The sequence below is a fragment of the Triturus cristatus genome, chromosome 2_2 (assembly GCF_964204655.1).
Source record: "Triturus cristatus chromosome 2_2, aTriCri1.1, whole genome shotgun sequence".
Lineage (NCBI taxonomy): Eukaryota > Metazoa > Chordata > Amphibia > Caudata > Salamandridae > Triturus > Triturus cristatus.
In genome coordinates, this window is record NC_140582.1 from 354,598,434 (window position 1) to 354,619,065 (window position 20,632).

Genomic DNA, 20,632 nt, shown 5'->3' on the forward strand with positions numbered 1-20,632 from the left:
TATGGAAAGATCCATTCAAGAACTCTAGAAACATATGGGTACATTTTAAAGATATATTTGTAAAGAATCAAACCCTTATCCTAGTGCACACAATATGTATATTAACCATAATGGATATAAACAATATAGTAGCGACAAAATTCAATAAAAGTGTAAAAAATAATTTGTATTGTAACATATTGGAAAAAATCATAAAGCTTTTCTTTATGTCAATTTTTGCTTCCCCTCCCTCATCTCTTGGGCTAACTTATCTTATCTCCACACAATGAAAGGTCTCTAATTCCAGATTCAAAGATGATTTACACCTACATACGTTCTCTGACCAAAAATGCTGTGTCTGCTATTCTAGTCTGTGTTGGCATGCAGACGGATAAGCCTGGGAAATGTGCCTCAGCGCAGCCTTCAGCAAAAGAAGTTGATACCGCTTGTTATGGCCTCGATCCTGGGTCTCTCGTATAAAGTTCTTCTCGATCTTTCAAACTCCTAGCTGTCATAGCGCATTTGATCTTTGTTGAATCTTTTCAAGTAAACAATTAGCAGAAAAGGTATTGTCAACCTCTCATTTACATTCTGTGAAACCTTGTTCATTGTTGAATAATGAACAATAAATGAATATATAATGAATCACATTGCAGTGAATAGTGACATAAATAAATGTGTATTTGAAAGAATGTTTCTCCAAAAAGGGGTTACATGAATGGAAACAAATCATGATTATTGTAACAACAGCATCTCTTCATACATCCCCAGAATTGCTCTACCTTCAGTGATAACCTCAGGTCAGGTGAAATGCTTCTTTAGAAGGACACTTCTAACCACAGACCTTTAGAATAATTTTAGGCGCTGGACTAGATCAAGATATTTTTCTTAGAATTGCTCATGCTCACTGCTAGGTGGCGTTGTGCGGCTCTGTGGTAACTCCGTACTGTCCCTGAAAGTGACAGAGCTTTCAGTAATATTTAAATTCCCCAAGATCCCTTTCCGAGTCACAGTTCTGTTCAGAAGGTTGCTTCTGCGAAAGGTCCACTTCATGGTCAAAGTCTTTCAGTAAGTCCAAGTCGAAGTTGCAATACAGAATTGTAAGAAAGTCAAGAGGGATGCATTCCGTTCCCAGCACACACAATCAAATGAGGACCTTAAGATAAAGTTTGCACCTCTCTGTTGTTGCCAGAATACGATCTGATCCTGCAGTTGTCCTGGTTCACAGCAAATGTCCCAAGCCATCTTTCCCCCACAGCAGATTGCAGTTTTAAAGAAATCATGCTGCAGACTTTTATTGCAATGCTGACTCCCTCTGCCTTGCCAACAGGCTCCATAAAGTCTCAGGAGTCTCCATTCGAGAATTGATGCCTTCAGAAAGTGAAAGTTTTCTTTGACTAGTGTAGCCCTCAGATCCTTCAACGTAGTTTGTCTGTTGGGCAGATATGGCCATGAAATACAGGACATGGCCATCGAGCTTACTAAAGACCTCCGGGCTTCACAAGCTTAAACAATGCATAATGGCCAGGATGCTGCAGAGCATTTACTTTGAGTGGCATGGATAGTATTGATTGCCCAGCAAAGTTATTGGCACCAGCATTTCACTTAGAAGCCATGTCTGAATGAGGTCCAAAGGTTTTAAGGAGACAGACAAGCACCCTTAATGGCCATGCCTTTTGATGATTCTAGGGTGTTTTGAGAAATGGCTGATTTGGGGCTGGGATGATTTAAGGACCGTTGCACTGTATCACAATCCTTGGTACTGTTAACAAACCTGCCAAACAATTTTCCTGAACAATACACAAAGTTCAGGGGCTAGCCTGCAGGTAACACCAACCCTCCTATCCTGTGATGCAGCAACTGACACAGCCCTATTGTGCTCAAGGGTGCTTCACACCAGCAGACACAACGCTCCACCACTTCCTCCTCCCCTGCTGCAAAGGACATTTCCTTCACTGGGGCAGTCCTGTTCAAGACCATTCCACCACCCCAAGGAGTCCTGGACATTCAGGATATAATTCCCATGTTGTGGGATCAGTCCTTGATATGGGGTGAGGATGACTTTAAGGCTTCTGGGTCTTTTAGCCTTGAGCAGCGTTTCTTGTCCTGAACGCTGGGTGGCATATGTGGGCCCTGCAGTGGAAGCCCCCAGAGTTGATGGTTGTCAAAGAAGTGTCCGTGCTGGATTTGGAGGGCCCTCATGGGAAAGGTGAAGATCAGAGGTCTCAGCTCTCCAGCAGAGAGCCACATACATATCAATATTTTGGAGCGTTAGGTGATCTGCCAGGCTGTATAAGCTTCCTGCCGTCCATTGGGGGAGGCTGGTGCAGGGCCTCGTAGAAAAAACAACCATGATTTGGTAGTGCACCAAGCAGTGTGTGTTGGCGTCCTGGATCCTCTATTTTAAAGGTGAGAAATCTGAGGTTGGAAGTATCCACTAAAAGAACAAGTTACTTACCTTTGGTAACGCTGTTTCTGCTGGTTAATATATAAACAGATTCCTCACTTCCCTCCCTCCACCCTATTCTGTGGAATAGACTCTTTTAACATCTAAAACGTTTCCAAGTTAGTAACCAGCACACCGTCACAGACAATTTGTTCAACACTCCGCATCTAGAGGGCAGAAGGAAAAAGATTAATGAAGCTGGCATCAGCACGCACGGGTGGAGCTTATATGTGGAATCCCCTCTGTTACTTCCGGGGCTGTACAGTCGCACCACGGAGCCAATTAGAAAAATCCCCAGAACCAGCCTGATGCCAAGGGATAGTCTAAAGGTGGCAAATCTGCTGTTAGAGTATCCACTAGTAAGACCATTACTCATGGTAAGTAACTCATTCATTAGAAAGAGTGGAGGGTCACTTAAGGTTTGTACATTTTAAACTCTTGCGCCAAGAAACAATGAGATGTCCAAATCTATAAATTAAATAATTCATCAGATCAGAGCAAGTTCATATGAAGGGAATGGACATACAGGACTCAATACACAACCACACATGAAGGTCACACCCTCAAAGAATCATTTTCTTCACAATTGTCTTATGAGGGGAAAAGTAGTCAATTTTCTTAGTCCTGAGATACCATAAGTCTTAAGGAGGAATCTCCTGACTGAAGGCTTCCTCAGTGTTTGCTGGCTGTAACATTGCAATAGTCTGCGGGATATTACTACAGTATAGGCCCAGCTTTTATGCGAGACATTGGGATGCCCAAACCCATTGTATCCCCAGAGCGTGGAAGTGGATGCTTAACAGGAATTGAGACCCTGGAATCATATAACCATATCTGCAGATAGGCCTTATGGTCATCTCTGAGACATGTATTGAGAATCGGAAAAGTGCAAAGGAAATGGAAGTGCCTTGGAGGGAGACAAGTAGCCCCAAACCATCTGCTGTTCACATCTCTGCTGTATTTCTCGTCACTGACTGAGCTTTTCAGTTGTATTACCCTTCAGTTTTTCTCACAATAACGATGAAGTGTTGAACTAGGTCATCTAGACCAGAATAGAGGCAGTAACAGTGCCACTGTAGGAAAATATAATGATGAACCCGGCTTCATAAAGCCCGCTAATATATGCTGTCACCAACTGATTAATTGGTGTCACAGCTGAAGTTATGCCCCATACCCAAAATCAATCCCAAGCAGGAGAGTAGTTTCTCTTATAATCGACAGAACCGCTTTCAACATTGTCAAGGAAGACTTTTCCCCATTATTCATAAATAAAATCGGTGCTAATTTTTGAGACCGATTAACAAAGCGGTCAAGAAATCCTGCATGAATAGCCTTGTGCCTGTGCCGGATTAGTAAATGTTTGTTTGCTTTGATTCGTAAAGTCCTAGGAAGAATTTCTGACAATCTACTAAACCCCTACATTTCCTGGATTCTATCCCCTCATTTAATATAAAAGCTGCAATTCTGTCAGAGGATGGGAAACGTGTGATAGTGTTAACTCCCTCTATTTGGGACTCCTAGCTTATCTGCTCACAAGTTTGAAGTTATCCATAACACTGATGTACATTTATTCTCAGGGGCTCCTAGATTCTCCTGCGTTAGCCCCTTACCATTCCCCCTCAAGGCTCTTAGTGTTGTGTATGCAGCTGTACTTGATAAGGTTCTTTTTGTAAATAGTAAAAGGACTCAACTTTCTGCTTCCGCTAATCTACTTGTTGTTCCCATATTTAATACAGGCGGCTGTAAATTGACCATTTATTCAGACAAGTTCTGACATTTTGGACATGACACAATTCACCATGAAAAATATCTTGTTCCATTTAGATGTTCTCTTAAGAGCTGTCTTTTCTGACTGGCATTAACAACTTCAGAGGCTGTCTAACTAGGTATTTACAGGGCTCCGCTTTTGGCTTCTTTTTGTTGTTTTGGCTCACATTGACCTACCACCAAGAGACCTATGGTGTTCGTACGCTTTAGAACCAGGTTTAACATAACAAAGCAAGATCTATATTCTCAACATTGTTTTCCAAGATAAGCCAAGGAACAGACGATTTTCCTCAATTAACATATAACACCCTCTTTTGTCGTCCTCGCCGCCTACAGCTGTTGCTTCTGAATTGTTTTGCAGACAACTAAAATATACATATGTATATTGCAAAGAAAAACCTTGATGATCTTGTGTTGCATTCCCAATGAATTTTCAATAAAGTACAAATCATTTTTGCATCTCGATTACAAACTCTCATTTTGCACTAATTTGTTTATTTGGGTAGGTGTTGTGAACAGGTGTGTGTACAGTACATCAAAGGCTGCTGTGATTGGACTCACAAAGTCAGTGGCAGCTGATTTTATTGATCGAGGCATTCGGTGCAACTGCGTATGCCCAGGTACGTAAGTAGTCTCTGGAAACGTCTTCTAAATAAATTATTTACATATTGTACATGTGTGTGACTGAAGATACTCCATTTTCTTAAATCTATTACTCTTTTGTAATGCAGCATTAGTTAATTTAACTGAGATTGATTGTAAAATAACAGCTACTGAATCAGATACAACAGCCATGGCACTTGTTTAGGGTTTGATCCACAAATGTATATGCACACCTACACTAAATCAGCTACCTGATTTGGCATTCTGATTCTGATACACTACAGAACTCACCAAGAAGCAAGAAAGGAGCTGCTTTATAAAGTCCACAGAGTAAGCACCTTCAGGCCACCTGCAACCATCAAAAACGTGACTGTACAAAGTTAAATCCTTTATGTACAGGGCCTACTCTTCTGTGCGTGCCTAGATCTGAATATTATGGCTGCCCTGTAAAGATAAGATATGTTATAGTATGTTATGTTGATTTATATAGCACACTAATCACATGAGATGGTATCCAGGCTTGTCTCTACTGAATAAGAATGAGGGCACTTCAAACACTGACTAATCCTTGCCTCAGTGACCACAAGGGCACTGACTTCTTCTCAGGGCCAGATGAACAAACTGGCATGTCTTTGGTTACCCAGGCCCTCTTCTTGGGTTTTCTTGAATATCTGTTTCTAAAAGCATACCAGAGCCTAGGCAGTCACCATTGACTGCCAGCGTGGTGGGCCTTGGCAGCAGAAAGGTGAGAAAATAACAAAGTTCTGTAAACACATGATGAGGCAATATCACACTTACAATGCGGTTCTTCAGACCATGAGACTCTAGAATGCAAATTTGCATGTTTCGTAGTAAACTCCTAGTTTGAATGTTTCTTTGTGCTAAAAGGCCTTTAGGAAGCGTGGTACTTGGGATGCCAATTTTCCTGCAGAAAGGTGGCCACAAACCTAGTAAGGTAATAGCACAGATAATCTAATATGTGATAATACTCTAAATTCAAAGCGCATCTATGTCTACCAACATGCGAGGTAACCTTAAAACAAGGGTCTCGTTACCCGTACTACTAATGTTCCTTGATCCTTGAATTATAATGTATTTTGTTTTAGTCTGGGAAAAGTCCACTACCCTTCATGTTTCAGCAGGCTAGTATGCCCCATTCACTTGCGTTAATGCACGGACTATCTGGCATTCAGAAAGTTGCTGAAAACCTCACTGTTCTGATTGTCCCTCCTTGGTTTATTATGGCGGTCCTAGGGCGGCGATACCTTGATGGGGTGATTCGGGCGCTCTGTAAGTAAGTAAAATAAATAAACCCATCAGAAAAGGCTGTGTCTTTCCTGGTTAGCAGAAATGGTGCTCAGCATGACTTTATGCATATATCCTGTGCCATTGCTGCCGGAAGATAAGTTCACAGGGACAAAAACATTCCAGTTAACCATCATTAAACTGTTTTTCGAACTGGCAAATAGTGGTGTTGTGTTGGAAATGCCATAAGACCCGATTCTTTACTTTCTACTGTAGTCAGGTAAGGCCTGGGCGCTGTGGAGATTTCAAGAGGTGGTTTGAATCTTCAGGTGACGATAGAAAGCTTTCATGTGTTTTATGACTTAGCAACAGTTTTGGTTACATTTTAGGCTGTTTGGTTTCGACATATTGAGGGTAACCTGTGGGTTGAGCCTGATCAGTAGAGCTCTTAAGAACTGGTGGGAAAGTGGATAAAAAAAAACCGAAATTTAAATATGCTTCCAGGAGGGCAGCGAAGACTGGAAACAGAATCTTAGTAAGTGGAAAACAACCTAAGGTCAAGGCTCATGACACATGAAAAGTAGCTTGCAAGCCATAGAAGATAAGATTGTCTCCCTCACAACGTGCATCTACCAGATGAAAGAATACTTCAACAGACACCTTGAGTCAACAGGGAAGAACAGCATATCTCAGACATTCAAGGTAGCTCTGCTGCTCTTACTGAGGAGCGGCTGCCCATGAAGGAAACATCAAGAATAATTAAGGAAAAGAATGACGGACCTAGTGGTGATATAGAGAATGGAACAGGTGCAGTTTTTTGGGGTCCAAAGGAAGATGCAAGGTCAAGTATAGAAACCCAACTCAGGATTTGGAACGTGCACCTGAGTAATGAAATCTTATATATTGAGCTTCATAAAATAAACATTTTGTTATAGGTAATTGGAAATTTGCAGTAAATGAGGAAGCCTTCCTTATTTCGCCTCTTTCGATACATTTCTTTCAATTCCTATTCCGAGGGGTGGCAACATTTATTTTTTTATTTTACAGAGTATTATATAGCGCGAACTTGACCCGAAGGTATCGGGTATCAGAGTGCTTTACATAGCACCAGTTGCGTTACATGAGGACACGTTATTTTTTTTGTTAGGCACGGGGAGATAAAGTGATTTGCCCAGAATCACAGAATGTTCAGCATCATCGCCGAGACTCGAACCCAGTTCCCCAGGTTCGAGGTCGACCCCCCCTAGCCGTTCGGCCAACTCCTCTCCCCAAAAAGAATTCATGTAAGTCTTTTTAGGTTCACTGTTACCCCAGCAGACCCAAATTGCAAATCTATCATAGAGCAGGTTATGCCGGGGACTCTCCAGATTTTTAGGGCTCAGTATTGTTGAAGTGCCATGAGGTGAATTCCTTCAATAATTTGTGGGGCCTCCATCTCTACATAAAACTAGTCCTGACTCTGGCAGATTCTGACAAGCTGTTGTAGCAGCAGTCAGTGGCAGCTGAGGACATATTGCACTTGGGTATGACTTGACAGACAAACAAACGCAAGACCATCCTCATGATAGGGTATGTTCTACTCCTCTGTCTTTCATGTCATGTCACACATGAATTACTTGCTGTAACATTTCTGCTGACTGATGCTTTGTAGTGCTTCTTGAAAAATGTAAAAGAAAGTAAAAAACAAGTATTTATCAAAGCTGAAAGGTAATTCTTTTTGTTAAGGGAAATGCTTCATAATAGTTGGACTAATTGGTGTGTGTTGCCCAGGCTGTCTTAGAAGTAAGATCCCATAACGAAGCAACATCTTGGGGTTAAGCAAACTAGATGCATGGATCAGACATTAGTAGAGTTAAACTGTACTCTCAAAAAAAGTCCTATGAAAAGGAGTCAAATTAATACATTTGTGATGTAAGTGATGAACCTAAAAGATATTCGCAGCAGGATATTTCATACTATATACTTTTGATAAAGGACTGATATTTTCACTGCATCTTTAATAAAAGGTATATGCACACATCATTACGTTGCCAGCACGAAAAGCTGTAAACCAACCGGTTGTCATGACAGGAAAATGAAACAAACGAATGCGCAAGGTCAGTTAGTGAATACCCCTGTGTATTTAGGAGAGGCTAAGCATCTAAATAGCAGTCCATTCCGAAACACCAAAAAAGTAATTAATCGGCAAATAAAATATTGCTGTGTAAGCAAAGTACATATATCAAAGAACACACAATGGATCTCAAGCCACAAGTGACATCTGCAGTCAATAAAGGAAATTGATGGCCAGATCACAAAAACCTAATGGGAACGAAAATGGGACAGTGTAAACATCCACATAATTCCATGACCTTGATGGATAGTCTATCCAAACAAGAGCAAACCACAAAAAACACATACAACCAAATGGCTGAAGAAGGCTGACCCTGAGCCAATTCTTTGTGTACTTTTTGTTTTGAAGAAGTAATAAGATGAAGTATGCAATACTGCAGTCTGTAGCCAGCCCCCAAAAAACAATAGCAATATTAACGTGTATATTCATTTAGCGCTTTTATGTAGAATGTTTAGCAAGTTTTGCTCTATTATTTGGTCATGATGTGTCTCATTTTGGCAAAACCCAGTGCAGTTGCCTCTAGGGCCATTTTTGCGTCTAGCTGCAGACGGCTTTAGCTTTCTATTGTGAGTACTGATGAGAACAATAGAACGCCATGGCATATCACAGGTTGTTAAACTGTGCCAATGGCTTTACATTATGTTTTTATGGGATGTGTTGAATAATTTAGTTCCAGTTGTCATTTTCTACTTCACAATTTCACGTTTGGAACAATGACGTCCAAGTGTGTACAATGAGTATACAGGCCTGAATTCCTTCTGAGCTGATGTGACCTACATAAAGTATAAGCTGAATGCTTTGACTTTTTGAATGATAGTTTACTGCTGCAGTTAATAAACATCTGTGGCAATCCCTTTCCAGCGTACAAGACCATGCATGCTTCTGCTGTGGACAATATGAATATTCAGTTTAGTTAAAAATCGCCAAAAAAGCACAGGGGTAGCAGTTGGCCTCCCACCTAATGCTTCTTTAACTATTTCTGCTCCAGCCAGCCACTGCATAACATGGGGTGCAATACGACTCCATCAATGCAGATAAAATGTGAAAACGTGACGTCAAAGATTGCTCCCAATCATCATACTTTTTGGCAGATGTATTAATGATCAGTTTTGTCATGTTGATTTATTCCACTTGACTTTCCTGAGGGTAATCATGTGATATCCGCTATATTCTGGAGTGCCTAGCACAAGAGCATTTTGGGAATGGAGGGGCCGCAAGAGGCATGGTCACATAGCAGTTACCATTGCTAAGGCCCATTCCCTGTGGTCTGTGGCACATGACTGGTCCCCAAAGAGTGTTAATCCATGCCCAGCTCTACAGTGCCGTTCTTCCCATGGCTGTTATCCAAGTGTAGTCCAAAACTCCAGTCCCTAGTCCTTTTCACAGATGCTAGTCACAAAACTGACAGTCAAGTCCCCAAGGGCATGAGAGACAACACCAGTACTTAAAAACCAGTACCAAAATGCCATTCATTGAATGCTTGTACCCTCAAACCAGTGGCCAAAGATGTGTGACCCTAACTCCTTTCTCAAAGCCCTGCGTCAAGGCCAGTTTCTAATGTTCTGTGAGCTTTGACTAGACTCGAAGACCACTCATACCACCAGACATGAAACATTGCAGTATGACGAGGAAAAGTGTTGAAAAAAATACACCCCACACTTCGTCGAGGAGGGTTAAATGTAGCAAATGAACACCCTGCCCTTGTGCCAGTTATGCAACTGTGAATAGGGCTTCTGCCCAGCTGGTAGCTACACTAGTCAGTGCATAAAGGGGATTGAGGTCCAAGACAGAGGCAGCTGCCCATCACTGCGTTTGCAATACCTAACCAGGCCTTTTCTGAATGGCATTTGCCCTCGAACATTAGATGAAACGTAAAACTATAAAACAAAAAAAAACAGTGAAATACCCTGAAAAGATTAAAAGTAAAAGGAAGGTAAGACTGACAGGGATGTAATAGCGGCCGCTGCTCAAAACGTCAAAAAACATGACATTCAAAAGTTAACATGCACCTTATCCTTAGTGTAGGAAGCTTACTTTTTATGTAGTATACCAAAACAAGGTATACTTTGTAGAAAGCCCAGACGACCCTTATCGGTTTGCAGGGCTTAAATTAATAATCCCAAATGCTCTCTTTTGTGGTAGTGTGAGTGTGCAGTTTAGGCTTTCCAAAGGGTAGTGGTAATGCATTTGTTGAACACACACACAGAGTCAATAAATGAGATACATACTTAATCAAAAACTGGAGAGACCAAATGCAAAAAATATCAAGCATTTTTATATTTATTTTAAAACCAGGAACTTCGTAATGCGGTAAGTACTTATCGTAATAGCAATTTTTACAGGTAAATAAAATGTTCACTCAAATGTGTTTTTACTCTGTAATGCTTTCCGATGGAGAAAAAGGCATGTACTGCATACGGGTGCTTGCAAACGATTCTCAGGGGATAGTCCCCTTTAGGATTTAGGTGCTATGGGGCCTAGGTCCAAAGTACCATCAGCAGTTCGAGTTTACCTGCCATGAAGTGTCCAGGTGCAGAGGTGCTGGACATGTTGGAAGCCTTGGGTGCCACACCATAGGCATAGAGGGAGGCCACCTAGAAACAGGCTGCAGAGCGGAAATTGTGGACAGGTCTGGAAGCTCCTAAGGAGTGGCTCAGTTTGTGGGGGTCCTGGGAGCAGGGGAGCACCGTCAATTGGCTTGGACACAGGTCGGGTAGCTCAGGTGCAGAGGGTTTCGGTCGGCTGGTGCCCGTGTGTCAACGGCACCCATGGTTCTCAGTTAGACCTGCAAAGTGGGTCAAATCAGGACAGCTGGGCCACTCTCGATGCTGGCCTTTGTGATGCTGACGTCCCTAATTGGCTGCTTGGTCTCTGCTGTGTTGAAGTCCGAATTGGACTCAAACAAGCTTTGGTTGCTGCAAGGGGTCCAGTACCTGCGGTATTGGTGCAGGAGGGCTCTGGTTAGTCCTGGCATCTTCTCACTTAGTGGGGAGATGGATCTGACCTCCTGGAGCACAGTGACCTCTTCCTGGGCTCCTGCTGTGTCGGAGGACCTGGTGACCTGCAGAACGGTGGACTGGCCGCTGCAGTTGGTGCCTGTAGGCTGCAGGGAAGTGGCTCCTCCACTTTAGGGGAAATGCTGACAGCTTGGGAAGGTGCTGGAGGCCCTTCAAGGTGTTTGAAGGATACACAGCTGCAGGACAAGTCAGGTTGTCACAATTGTCGGGACAGTAGCAGGTAGGCAGGCAGGGTTTAGCACCAAAGTTCACCAGCAGTCCACAGTTCTCGCTTCTTCGGCTCTTCTTTGACCTCTTCTTTCTTCAGTCGTGCAAATCTAAGTTCCTGGTGTCAGGGTGCCACCTAAATATGCCATATAGTGAGTCACTACACCCTCTATATGACCACTAGCTAATTTCCCGCCTATCCTGGTGCCAAATGGGCCTCAGGGCAGGAGGTGGGATCTCCCAGGTCTGGGGAAAGCCGGAATTGCATATCAAAGGCGGTAGGGGCTTTGAAGTCCCTGGCCTTGGTATGCAGGTTCACTAGACATCCTGCTGAAGGAGGTGTCAACACCTTCCTCCGGAGCAGGCATTGTTTCTGCCCTCGGAGAGCACAGGCTCTCACCTGCAGGAGCTCATAAACATGTCTGTGATGGCAGGCTGGACAATACCGGTCAGCCAGCACACTAAGAGGCTGGTAGGTTTTCAGGGGGCACTCTAAGGTGCCCTTTGGGTGTAAATAGCAATAAATCCACTACTGGTATCAGTATGGATTTATTAAGACAAGGTGTTTGATACCAATCATCATAGGTTTCAGTGAAGCCATCATATAGCTGGGTAACTCATAATGACCAGTGCCCAGTACATATACCTAAGGTGGCTTTCCTGTTCACTTGTACTATCTAGCAATTGAACTAGACAGCACAGGGGCATATCTGCTCATGCAGATATGTCCTTACGTGTAATGTAATGCACCCTGCCTTACGGCTATAAGGCCTGCTGTAGGGGTGACATGCATATATTGCATGCAGTGTCTGTGAGCATGGCACACGGGGTGTGTGCCATGTTGTCTATTCATTTTTGTCTGCACCATTTCACACAGCCTGCAATGGCAGTCTGCATGAGTTGGGTGGTGGGTCCCTTCGAGTGGCACAATACATGCTGCAGCCCCTAAGGACCCTCTTTAGTACCCATTACCTAGGTACCAGGGGTACCATTTACTAGGGACTTACAGGGGTCCTAAAGGTCTTGCTGATTGGGGAACACTTGCACAGTTACCTTGTTTTAGGGAAAGAGCACTGGCACTGGGGACCTGGTTAGCAGGAACCCAGTGCCCTTCAGTCAAAAGTGCATAGTTACTTTGTTTTAGGGAAAGGGCACTGGGGCCCTGGTTAGGAGGAACACAGTGCACTTCAGTCAAAATAGCATCGAATACCAGGCAAAAAGTGTGGGTGACCGTTTCAAAAAGAGGCTCTTTTCTACACTTAGCTACCACCCCTTCGTGCACGGTTCTGACATCAAATAGCACCATATATGATATAGTGTATTGAATTACCTCTACATTGAAGAGCATGCACATCCGCATTTACAACAACAAAAATGTTCAACATTGAATTCCAGTATAAAATGTACTCTTACATTGCCATGTACAGAGCATTTCATAATGTAGTATTCATCTCGTGACTAAAACAAGAAACCAAAACTGATATTTTTAAAGTCAGATATCAAATCAAACAACACTTTATTTGGAAGGTTTTCCATCCATAAAAGTATCATACATATAAAATATTGTACATTTCATATTATTAACACATTAAATTCTAACGAGATGGTGATTACAAATAGCAGTAAATAATTAAAAGATAAAGTGCCAGGTGCCCTCATACCAATTTTGGAGTGATCCTTCATATTTACGTATTTCATTTGTCAACAATTTAGTAACATAGGATGGTTTTAACACCAGATTGATATCGAAAACAGAGTTAAAAATAGCAGCAAAGGAGGGAGGAGCCTAGCGCTTGACCAAGATGGCCGCGTGAGCTTAGAGCTCCCGAGACCCTCGCGCCCTCCGTCGACTATCCTGACTCAAATCCTGATGGTATGCATGGCACCGTGTTGCTGAGTTGTCAGGGAGGCGATTGATGCTACCCGCGACCGGATCGCCCACCGGGAACCGGACTTACGACTGGCGAAAGATTGCGGCCTAACTCCCGGAGATGCCAGGGGCTAGAGTTGGCAGGATGCCCGACTCCTAGTTGATCAACAACGGCCTGGTGAGGTGTGAACTACCGGACGGAGGCCCTCGCTCCTTCACTTTCGGTTTCGTTTCCTTTGTCTGCCCGGACACTGTAGTGCTCTGGGTGGTTCTATAACCCCAGGGCCGCTCGGTGGGCTATTTTGGAAGAACAAGGCGGACCTGCTCACTCTTTATACCTCTCTCTGAGAGGGGACGGTCCTCACTGCATTGGACTGCTTGGAGTCCATTATGTCGGGCAAGGCAGAAGGAGATAGGCTGAAGACTAAGTCCACCAGGCGGGGAACGTACTCCAAAGTCAATAGTATGGACCGCTACGCCCTCCTGAAGACATCGCCGAGTGGATCAAGCCAGGCGCCGGATGCCCAGAAGGAGGACTCGCCTGGGACCCCGGAGCTCTCCCTGCAGGATGTCATGGGCGCGCTTGATGGGATGCAGACCTCGATGGGGAGGCAATTCGAGGCCCTGGCGCATAAGGTGGATGCCATCCTGGTGGATGTCAACTTGATCCGCTCGGACCTGGGCAAGACAAACGAGCGCGTTAAGGACCTGGACCGCAAGACCACGGGCCTCACTGATGAGGTCGCGGACCTGCAGAACGAGGTCCGGAAGCTGAGGGCCGAGAGTGACCTCGCCGCCCGCCGGCTGGAGGACTTCGAGAGCCGGTCCAGGCGCAACAACGTGCGCGTAATCGGGGTCCCGGAGTCCTCGGATGAGGCTTCGGCGGACCTGCTTGTGGAAGATTTGGTCCTCAATCATCTGAAGCCTAAGGGCCTTGGGAAGTTTTTTGCGGTGGAAAGGGCCCATAGGGTGCCAGGCGGACGGCCCAAGGCGGGTGCCCCGCCGCGGCCGATTGTCGCCCGGCTCTTTCATTTCCGAGATCGGGACGCTATCCTGCAAGCTTCGAGGGTGACGGGCCCAGTCCCCTTCCAGAATGCGTCGGTGAATTTTTACCCGGACTTTACCCAGCAGGTGCAGAGACAGCGACAGAGCTTCCTGGGGGTGAAGCGAAGGCTTCGGGAGCGGGACCTAAAGTATGCCATGCTTTTCCCCGCCAGACTACGGGTGGTGCATGAAGATCGGACATTCTTTTTTGACTCTCCTGTTATGGCCGATGAATGGCTGGACGCTTTGCCCCGGCGACGGACCGGGGACGACACAGCTGAGCATGGAGACAGTGGCCGGGATGAACAGGGCTGATAACTCAAAGCCGGCCTGACTTGATTTGACCATATTTGTAGATTTGAATAGAGTGCAGTAACTGTGGAGGGTTGCGGGAGGACGAGGGGTGCTCTTTTCCTCCCTTGGGGTACTTTTTGTAGATTTTTGTTTTTGTAGGGCGACAGGCACACTGCAAGTTGGGGGGGCTTTTTAAGCTGCAGCAGGGGTGCAGGGTGGGGGGAGTTATGGGGAGTTTGAGTTTGTTGTTGGGGGGTTTATTTCTGCAAGGCATGATGATTATCCTCAGGGCTGTTCCATGGTGGCGCCTCGGGTGTGGGGTGGGCCTCTTTCCGTTTGAGGATGGGGGGTAGAGGCCTAAGTGTTATAAGCTGGAATGTTAATGGTTTGGGGGATCGCATTAAGAGGGGGATTGTTTTGCAATTTCTGAAACGCTCAATGCCAGACGTTGTACTGCTGCAGGAGACGCACCTCATAGGCAATACGTGCTATGCCCTGAATAGGAAGGGGTATAAATTCATTGCACACTCGGGATTCTCTTCTGGGTCCAGGGGGGTGGGCATCCTCGTTAGAGCATCGCTGCCTTTTGAGGTGGACTCCACCATTGTTGACGATAGGGGGAGGTTTGTGGCGGTGGCGGGGCGGTGGGAAGGAAGGACTTTGGTTTTGGTTTCGGTTTATGTCCCGCCGGCCCTGCAGGCCGCCACATTTGCTGAGTTGGGCAGGGCTTTGCTGACTCTCCCGGGGGGCATGCTGGTAGTGGGAGGGGATTTCAACGCTGTGGGTTCCGGCCTGCTGGATAGATACCCGCCCAGGGACACAAGGGGGGCTCAGAAATGGCTTCCAGACCTCCTAGACACGTTTGGCCTGATAGACTGCTGGAGGCTCCGGCACCCCACATAGAGTCAATACACGTTTCACTCCGGGGCGCATGGTAGCCTCTCCAGGATTGACTACCTGCTCACTTTGGCCGCACATGCCTCGTTGATATCCGAGGCGAGGCACATGGCACGTGGTATCTCTGATCACTCGCCAGTGTGGATCCGGCTGGATCTCGGTCGGGAGGGAGGAGGGAGGGTGGCCCCCATTAACCCTTGGTATTTCCGAGACCCCAAGATGCGCAGCGCCCTGGTAAAGAAGGTAGATAATTACTTTAAGGACAATCTGGGATCCGTGGACTCTGCGATCTCGCTGTGGGAAGCTTTTAAGACCGTGCTTCGGGGGGAGGCCCTCTCCCTGGTGGTGACTGCCAAGAATCGGAGGGATTGCGAAGTGCGGCAAGTAGAGGAGGAGATTGCGGCCCTTGAAGGGGATATGGAGGAGGAGGTCACAGAGTCCTCATTGCATGAGCTTTGCTTGAAGCAGGCGGAGTATAGGGACCTGGTGACGGACGCCGCCAAGACCCTCAGCAGGGAACAACAGGGCCGTCTGTATGATGTTGGAGATAAGGCAGGGAAACTCCTGGCGTGGCTGGACAGGAAGGAACGGGTCAATAGAGTGGTGCCAGAGTTGATTGGAGAGGGGGGAGAGGTGATTGTGGAACCTGAAGGGATTGTGGAGTGTTTCGCGGAGTATTTTCATAGGGTTTATTCCCCTGTGTCGGACAGGCCGCCCGAGGACTCGTCTGATCTCCTTCGTGATATCGAGCTGCCCTGCCTCTCTGACATAGATAGGGACGATTTGGATGGCGACATCACGGTTGACGAGGTGGCGGGGGCGATTCGCGCGTTGAATTCGGGTAAGGCCTCTGGACCGAACGGACTGCCGATCGATCTGTACAAACTGTTCCCGGATAGGGTCGCCCCTCACCTGCGCGCCATGTTCTTGGAGGCGCGGGGAGATGGGATCCTTCCGTTGGATCAGCGGCTGGCGTCGATCGTGGTCATACACAAAGAGGGTAAGCCCCGAGATAGATGCGCCTCCTATCGGCCCATTTCACTCCTCAACGCTGAGCCGAAAATTCTGGCCAAACTCCTGGCAACCCGTCTGATTAGAGTACTTGGCGATCTGGTCCACCCGGATCAATCTGGCTTTATCCCGCACCGAAACACAGCATTGAACCTTAGGCGTCTTCATGGCGTCATCGCCAGGGCGGGCACGCTGCGTGAACCGGCTGTTGTGGCATCTCTCGATGCCACGATGGCCTTTGACACGGTGGAGTGGGCATACTTATGGGCCGTGCTGGCCAAGTTTGGTTTCGGTCGCGGGTTTGTGAGTTGGGTCCGGTTGCTGTACGAGGGGCCACTAGCGAATGTTGTGGTGAATGGTCGGGCATCTGCTCCGTTTCAGCTTGGAAGGGGTACTCGGCAGGGCTGCCCCCTGTCGCCTCTGTTGTTCGCCCTCGCCCTTGAACCGTTGGCTGCGTGGATACGTTGGCACCCGGATATACGGGGCCTTCGGTGGTCGCCTGATCACGAGGACCGTATTTCACTTTACGCCGATGATATCCTGCTGTATCTTGCCTCACCTAAGAAGTCACTTATAGTGGTCTGTGACGTACTCGCATCGTTCGGTAGGAACTCGGGGCTTGTGATTAATTGGGGCAAATCGTACTTGTACGTTCTTAGTGGCGAGGTCCCACCGATCCCTAGAACATGTTCGATACAGGTTGCCCAGCAAGGTTTTGTGTATTTGGGGATTTTTATATCCATGGATCCTGCTGTGCGCTATGAGAGGAACCTGCTCCCCCCCTTGGCACGCTTGAGGCGAGATGTTGAGGGTTGGCGGAGGCTGCCGCTCTCCCTTGTTGGGCGTGCGGCCCTGTTCAAAATGATGTCTCTTCCCCGCTTCCTCTACGCCCTCCAGAACACCTTGGACTGGGTACCGGCTAAATACTTTCGGGAGGTCGACGGCCTCCAAAGGACGTTGCTGTGGGATGGGCGGCCGCGAATAGCTATTTCAAAGTTGACGCTCCCATGGTACGATGGGGGTATTGCGCTCCCAGACATCCGACGGTACTACTGGGCCACGCAGTTGAGCGCGATCAACCATGGGTTTTACGGCCCTGCCCTCAGCCCTGGGTATGCCATGGATAGGTGGCTGCTGCGCGGCGGCAACTACTACAGGGCGTTGTATTCGCGGTCCCTAGACTCGTCCCTCACGGGGCCCACAGGTGTGGCGGTGCGCGTATGGAAGATGGCGACCGACTCGCTGGGCTGGAAGGACAGGCTAACCCTCGCTACCCCATTGTTTGAATCGGAACGGTTGGGAAGACTCTGGCATACGAAGGGCTTTGATAAGTGGGATCTGATAGGGATATCCAAGGTGGGGGATGTGCTGCATAAGGGGAGGGTGAAGTCTTTCGAGGAGTTGCAGACTGAGTTTGAGCTAGGGCCTTCAGAGTATTTTAGGTATATCCAGCTGCGTCACGCCCTCCGATCAGTCCTAGTGGAGGGTGAGAAGGTGCCGGAGTCCTCTCCCCTTGAGGACCGAGTCCTTGATGGTCATATGCCCGAGAGCACGATTTCGCTCATATATAAGAAGTTGATAAACGTCCGGGCAGACTTGCTATTGGGGCTGAGAGAACAGTGGACCAGGGATGGCCTCGAGTTGGATAATGAGGACTGGCAGTCAGCGGTTTCTTCGCCTAAGGAGGTTGCGATCCCGTCGCGTCTGAGGCTGGTGCAGCTCAAAATACTGCACCGGGTGTATGTTACGGGGCCACGGCTGGTCCACATGGGATTCTCGGAGGATGGCCTGTGCAGAAGGGGATGTGGTATGGTGGGTACTTTCCTGCACATCATTTGGGAATGTGGGGTCATTGTGGAGTTCTGGAGGAGAGTCCATGCAGTTATGGGGGAGGTGACGGGCATTGTGGTACAGCCGGAGGCGCGGTGTTGCCTCCTGAATGTTTGGGGGCCCACTGATCTCGATGAGGCACAGACCCAATGGGTGACTCTGGGTAACATGGTGGCTAAGAGGGATATCGCGCGATTATGGGGCTCCTCGGGTCCCCCTACACTGACCGCGTGGAAGGAGAACATGGATTGGAGCATGTTTAGGGAGAAGACGGTCTACTGCTCTAGAGGTCGCCCCCGGAAGTGGCACGCCATCTGGGGGCGGTGGAACCAATATAGGGGGGGAATATGTCTTGCCCCGGATCTGGAACCTCCCGAGGAACAGCTTTCCCCCTGACCTACCTTCCAGCACAGTTTGGTTTAGGTACCCGTTCTGGGCCTCTGCTGTTCCCCTTCTTCCTCCGCACACAGTCTTATAATTAGTAGATGAGTGGGGTCCTGCCTCCCCTGGGGGCTTTCGCCATGGGATCTCAATGTTCTGCCTTGCTGGGGTTTGTTGTGTGTTTTTTCTGTGTTTATTTAAAATTGGACCTTTGCATTACACTTCGTACTGTATCCGGGACGCATTACTGTATCTAACTTGCAATGCTGCCGAACCTTCGGGCTGTCGGCTGAATAGCTGTGTCCTGAATTTCGAAATAAAGGTTTTAAAAAAAAAAAAAAATAGCAGCAAAAGGGGTGTGGCCAAGCAACATGGCCGACAGGACGTGAGCCTCTTCACCTCCCTGTCCGTCCGCCCGATTATCCTTAAAATATCCTAGATGCCCCGCTGAAAACTTGACTTTCTGCACGAGTAAAGTCTGCTGAGGCTCCCCTGCATCTGTGGGGCAGACGTCGGGCGAGCTGGAATCCTGTTTCGCACTGTGCGTGCAAGTGTGTAGTCCCGATCGGGCCTACAGGGAGACGCCCTGCTTGATCCGGAGCCTCACTGAGGCTCCCCGGCATCTGGAAGCGAAGACGCAGCTGGTGTACCCCCCTCCCTGCGCTCCTGATCGCTGGGCCACCATCGGGTGGCCGGTGGCTGCTGACGGGGTATTTTGGATGCTGGCTGTGGGGGATGGCAATCCTGATGCGAAGCGAGTGAGCTTCCGGGGGAGCCTGCCGTTGGAGTGACCTGCCGTGGACCCCTGGCCGGGTGGGCAGAGTGCCCCTGAGACGCGCAGCTATACCTCGGCGCCCAGGGAATACTAGCGGCGACACAGCGTGTGGAGACCCGAGTAGCTGAGGGACATTGACGAGTGGGCCTGAGGTGGACGCGGCTCCCCCCGACCAGGGCTTGGACAGTAGATCGGTCCGCTGGGGCCTATCCTGGGCTACAGGACTGTATGAAAGTAGTGTGTGTGTGGGGGGAGTCACTGGCCATCACCCCCCCCTGTGGTTAATGTTGCTGTTGGACTGAGGGGGCTGTGGCCCTACAACTTGGCATACTAGTCCTCATTTGGGGCACCTTGGGAATGTGTGGGGCCCGCAAGGACTTGGCCTGGGGCATTTGAGGGCTCAACGAGGTGGGCACGGCTGGGAGTGGCCCGGGTGCTGGATTCCTTGCTCCTTGCTTGGCCTTGCCCCTGCACGCTGCCTGTGTGGATTGAGGGTCCCTTGATGCAGTCCTGCTAGTTTGGGGGGTCGCTGCACGTGTGGGCCTTCTGGGGCAGGATTGGCTCCAGCTCTAGCTTGCTGCTGTGGAACGGAGGAGCAGTGTGTGGCGCCCTACTGTGTTGAGGATATTGTGCGTGGATAGGGCCCCTGTGCTTTGCTACACCCGCTGGCCTGTCTTGTTAGTGGACTCTTGCTGAGGAGGACATTTTGGCATATAGATTGCACTGGTGTGTGTGGCGCCTATCCAGGGATCTAGGAAGGCGCTTCAGGACAGAAGAGATACTGTCTCTGTGGATGTGAACCCCTGCTACGGGCGGATCTCCGTAAGTTGGCAGATAAAGTCACGAGCGCTGAGGTGGATATCGCAGAGCTGAAAGGTGAAGTGGTTACCCTGAAGCAGCAAGTGGCGCAGATGACAGTGGCTACGAGGGCCTTGGAGAGCCATGCCGAAGAGGTAGAGGGGAGGGCGAGGCGCAGTAATTTCTGGATGCTGGGTATACCGGAGAAGGGAGCGGCTGAGCAGTTCCTGGAGCTCTGGATTCGCAAAGTCAACTGATCTGGGTTTAATCCATCACCGTTCTTTAGCCCCCTCTGCCACCCCAGTTCAGACATTGCCATATGCAAATCAGTCTGACCCTGTGCCTCATGGGAACA

General features: G+C 47.8%; 1 protein-coding gene across 2 annotated transcripts in view; it reads left to right on the forward strand.

The window, feature by feature from the left end:
- Positions 1-20,632, forward strand: part of BDH2 (3-hydroxybutyrate dehydrogenase 2) — a 147,970-nt gene that overhangs the window by 98,088 nt on the left and 29,250 nt on the right. For both annotated transcript variants that reach the window (XM_085641423.1, XM_085641424.1), the window contains exon 7: positions 4,699-4,812. In XM_085641423.1, the coding sequence (XP_085497549.1) occupies positions 4,699-4,812 (114 nt within the window). The remainder of the gene's footprint in view (positions 1-4,698; positions 4,813-20,632) is intronic.